This window comes from Solanum pennellii, chromosome 10 (assembly GCF_001406875.1).
Source record: "Solanum pennellii chromosome 10, SPENNV200".
Lineage (NCBI taxonomy): Eukaryota > Viridiplantae > Streptophyta > Magnoliopsida > Solanales > Solanaceae > Solanum > Solanum pennellii.
Genome location: NC_028646.1, coordinates 5,090,295 through 5,095,738, shown reverse-complemented (window position 1 = coordinate 5,095,738; position 5,444 = coordinate 5,090,295). Strand labels below are relative to the sequence as shown.

General features: G+C 28.5%; 1 protein-coding gene across 1 annotated transcript; it reads left to right on the top strand.

The window, feature by feature from the left end:
- Nucleotides 1-538: 538 nt before the first annotated feature.
- LOC107032143 (2-isopropylmalate synthase A-like) lies at nucleotides 539-5,205 on the top strand (the record flags this gene model as incomplete). Its single annotated transcript, NM_001323473.1, is given in 7 exon segments — nucleotides 539-875; nucleotides 1,210-1,474; nucleotides 1,548-1,761; nucleotides 1,989-2,069; nucleotides 2,731-2,823; nucleotides 2,896-2,982; nucleotides 5,105-5,205. Coding segments are annotated over 7 exon segments (1,178 nt in total), but the record flags the coding sequence as incomplete, so codon positions are not given.
- Between the last annotated feature and the right edge of the window lie 239 nt (nucleotides 5,206-5,444).

Sequence of the window (5,444 nt, the reverse complement as noted above, 5' to 3'; positions counted from 1 at the left end):
TGAAGTAAAACACAATTATTCTCGAACAATTTCACTATCAATTGGGCTAATGAGTTTTGGAACAACATATGTATATTGTGTCAATACCCCTCACAAAATCTGGTTCCACATCAGCCAACAGTGTTTAAAAGGAACAAATTATGGGTGGTTCAATGATTCAATTGAAAAATAACATAGTTAAGGTACCTGGAAAAAAAACCCAACAAGTTTAGATATATGTTTTTGTATTTGCCCTTTATATTTATCACCCAAACGTCAAATTTTCATGCTTAATAATCATGCATGTTCTTCCATCAAATCTATATTATGTATTTGTTTTTTTAACCATAGTCCACTAGTCATAAATAATTGCCTACCTTGCCGACTCTATCTTTCACACCAAACACAACTCTATTAAAATTTTGGCCAAACACATATAACTCCTCAAATTTGTCCCAATTTTTCATTTTTGACACTTTATATATAGTTTATCTTACCCTTATTCCATTTTAACGCTTACTCCATCTTAGCCAAACACATAGACAACTCTATTGAAAAAATGACTTCTCTCTGTGCAAATTATTCCTTTGGCAATTACATTTCATTACATTCTAAAAACAATAGTGTGCCTCCAATCAAAAGGAATTTTCATTCCTCATATGGTATCCGTTGCTCAAATATTCAACGAGGCAAATTATCTGACCCTAACTACGTTACGATTTTCGATACGACGCTTCGTGACGGAGAACAGGCCCCGGGTGCATCCATGACTGCTAAACAAAAAATGGAAATTGCATGTCAGCTAGCTAAGCTTGGTGTTGATGTTATTGAGGTTGGTTTTCCAGCTGCCTCCCAGGCTGAGTTTGACCTTGTAAAGTTGGTAGCACAGAAAATTGGTAATCTTTAATTATATCTCCATCTTATGATTTCAAATTTTAATACTACTATTATATTTCGCATGTATCTGTAACAAATCTGCCTCGCCACTCTTCCATGTATTTGTATCCAGTTACATGCAAATTATCTAGTGTGATTCATGTGTATCTAGGATACATATATATATATATATATATATATATATATATACGAATCTCTCTCTCCTCCCACCCAAAAAAATACATGTATCTAAGTGTAAGATCTAGTGGTAAGATATGTAATATTTTGAAAGTATAATTAGTAATAGTATATATATTATAGTGAAATATTTCTAATTATACTATGTCTAAACAGGTAATAACATAGATGAAGAGGGATATGTACCGATGATCTGTGGTTTGGCGAGATCTACTAAGGAAGATATCGATAGAGCTTGGGAGGGTTTGAAGTATGCAAAGACACCGATGATTCATATGTTTATCGCGACAAGTGATATGCATATGAAGTATAAATTGAATATGGGTAGAGAAGAAGTTGTGGAGAGAGCAAGGAGCATGGTGGCTTATGCAACAAGTCCTGGGTTCGAGCATGTTAGGTTTAGCTTGGAAGATGCTACAAGGTTTGTAATATTTATATTTTTACCATATGGTGTATATATATATATGTATGTACTTATTATTATTTTTTGTCAGATCTGATAAGGAGTTTGTTTACCATATTATTGAAGAAGTTATCAAAGCTGGAGCAACATGCATTTGTGTGGCTGATACTGTTGGATGCAATTTACCAAATGAATTTGCACAACTAATTGTTGACATAAAAGCCAATACCCTAGGAATCCAAAATGTGATCCTTGCAGTACATTGTCACAATGATCTTGGACTTGCTACTGCCAACACATTAGCTGTATGTATTTGTTAGCTTTTAACTATATCCTTCGCCCACTTTTAATTGTCATGGTTTTCTTTTTTTAGATTCAAATGATAAGAATTTTGACTAAAATAATGTATTTTGAAAATTAATCAAATTGACTTTTGAAAAATGTAAATGACTGTTAAAAGTAAACAAATAGAATACTTAATTTCTAAAAATACATATCGTTAGTTTGACTCTAATACTTCGATGCAATTTAGGGAATTTGTGCAGGAGTAAGACAAGTAGATGTAACCATCAATGGTATTGGTGAAAGAGCTGGAAATGCTTCTCTAGAAGAGGTGAGAGAGAAAAACCTTTAATGTTATATCCATAATTTATTTTAATTTAATTGTAATTTGCATTAAATATTTTTTTTTGTCATCTGATTTGGTATACAATTAGTCATTTTTTTATATTTCAGTATAAAATCTATAAAAATATGTTTGTGTTTATATAAAAACGAGAGAAAAGTGTATACAAATATAAATACATATATTTTCGTCTTATACACTTATAATTATGCAAATACAAATCTTATTCTACAATTACAATATATAAATGAATTTAATGCTTGTTTGGATTGACTTATTTTAGGTGTTTTTAAGTCAAAATAATTTTTAAGCAGTTTTAAAGTATTCGGGTAATGTAAAAAAATGCTTAGAAGCACTTATTTTAAAGTCAAAATAACAAAAATAACTTCTAACTTTTGACTTATAAGTCATAAGCCAAAAGCCAATCCAAACAGAGTCAAATGCAAATCTGAAAAATTTGTATAAAATTAGATGATGTGGCGAATTATACAAATCAAAAGCTCCATAGCAAACTATATATATCTATAGCGTACATCTATAATTTTTATTTTTGCTATATGTGAAAATTATTCATTATTATTTATATATATAATAAAATGTTAATCTATCTCTAGCTAATTAATATTATTGTTATTTCTATTTTGTATAGATAGTAATGACCATAAAATATCGTGGAGAGGAAGTACTAGGTGGTGTCTATACTGGGATTAATACAAAATATATATTCACAACAAGCAACATGGTATGTATATATAGTATTTTAGTGGTTAAAATTAATTATGCATATAATAATATTGTTGTTATGTATATTCAGGTAGAGGAGTATAGTGGGCTTAAGTTGCAGCCAAATAAGGCCATTGTTGGCGCTAATGCTTTTTCTCATGAAAGTGGAATTCATCAGGTCAATTTTATTTAGTGAATACTATATTTTTCAATTCAATATTTTGGGCCCTATTTTTTTAAAAAATAATTATTTATATATGTTATTTTTTAAAAAAATTATATGTACTAAGAGTATTATGGTTTTTACTAGGAAATTGCATATGAAATGGAAATAAATTTGACTTTTCTAAGAAACAATTTGATGAGTACAAAATTACAAATTCCCTTAAGAAGAATCTTTTAGAGTTGATTGTGTATATACGTATAGTAGATCAAACAATTTTTTCACTTCAAAATAGATTTGAACCAATTGAAGCATATGAAAATATTTTTGATTTCTTATTTAGTGATAAAATATTGAGATCACTAGATGATGAGAATTTAAAAAATATTTTCTTAATCTTGAACTTTCTTTAACACGTAATAGTTATTCTGATATTGATGGGTTACATTTATTTTTTGAATTAAAAGTGTTCAGGAAAATAATACTAGCTAGTAGAAGATAATGATCTAATGAAAATACTCAATCAAATAAATTTTTTTGATTATTTTCCAAATATACATATTATTTATAGAATAATTAACAGTTCATGTAACCTTGCCTCAGCCAAAAGAAGTTTTTTCGAAATTAAAATTGATCTAGAGCCCGTTTGGATTGTCTAAAAAAGATATTTTTTAAGTCAAAAATAAAAGTCAAACTCAAATGACTGTTAAGTCAAAAAATAAAAGCATAATACATATATTGAACTCTAAACTTGACTTCAAATTTTAACTTTGACCTCGAACTTACATAATACGCAAACATGCATTTTGACTATCCAACTTTTAAATAAATAAACACATGAATCCTACATGGCACATTACACGTAAGACACAACGTAGGACAAAAAATGACATGTAGGATGACATGTAGAATATGTGTGTTTATTTGTTCAATTTTATACAAGTTTAAGTGTCTATTTGTGCACATCCAAAGTTGAAGAGCATAAATGTGATTTGAAGCCAAGTTAAAAGACACATTTTATGTATTATGCCAAAAATAAAAAGTAGGGGGAGACCTACTTTTTGTTTCTGACTTATTTTAAGTCATCTGTTATCTAGTCAAACACTTCATAACTTATTTTAAGTCATTTTAAACTTGGTTCAAGTTAATTTTTATATGTCAAACACTTCCAAAAGTAAAAAAACTAACTTAAAAGTAGGTTTCACAGACTTTTAAGACAATCTAAATGGGCTCTAAATCTTCTTTAAGATTAACAATGTTTTAAGAGAGATCGGATGAATTAGCTATATAATCATTTGAAAAAGAAAATTTTAAAACAAATTGAATATAAAATAATACCTAATGACTTTGCATTTAAATAGCTAGAAGATTAGATTTTAAATAAAAGTATATATGATGAAAAAAATAAAACATCAGAGCTCCTTTCTTAAATTTCACTTTCGGCCCCAATTTTGTTGAGTCGGCCCTATCCTAATCAGGGGCGGACCCATACTTAATCCAGGGGGTTCACCCGAACCCACTCGGTAAAAAATTACATCGTATATATAAGGTAAAATTTCTGTATTTATGTGAATATGTATATTTTAAACCCCCTTAATGACAAGAAAAATGAGATAGTCCAGTAATAAGTTCATTTGAAACTATGTGTGACATTCCTTGAAAAACTTTTGTTGGCTTATTTACTCATTTATACTTTTATTTTTCGAACACTCTGAATGAAAATTTTGGATCCGTCCCTAATCCTAATGTGACATATTTATTTAACAAAACGAGGAATCAAAGTCTAGAGAGTCTGAGTTTGAACAGATAGACTAAGAAATAAAGATGAATCCAAGGTGAGTTATAAGACCTTTTTAAAAAGCATCAAATGACACAACAACAATCGAATAGATAGATTTGTTTTAACAATTGGCCAAAATTTTAAAATGTATATTATAAAATTATGGATGACACAACAAAATGACAAATTAAATAAGAACATGTGGTATTTTTGCGCCCAATTTAAATATCTTAAGAATTTAGTTGTAAAAATAAAAAAGCATAGAAAACTATGTATGTAAAGCTTATTAAACTAATTAAAAAGGTATTTGAATTTATTCTATTTTTGTGTGTGTGTTATTCTATATATTGAATTTAGGATGGAATGTTAAAGAACAGAGGAACATATGAATTTATATCTGCTGAAGATGTTGGATTTATTCGTGCTACTGAACACGGTATTAAATTGGGAAAACTCAGGTACGCATTGATTATAATAACGTTGTGATTCAGTTCGATCAATTATTTATATCATGATATTTTATGGGCAAAGGATAGAAGTCACATATTCTTAAGACAAAATTATTATTTGTCCCTTATAAATTTATAATTACAGAAATCCCTCAAACTGATACAATAATATAATCGTTGATACAGCTCGAGATTAATTAATTGTTGAATAAAATACATTATATTTTATATATGATACACTAATGTGA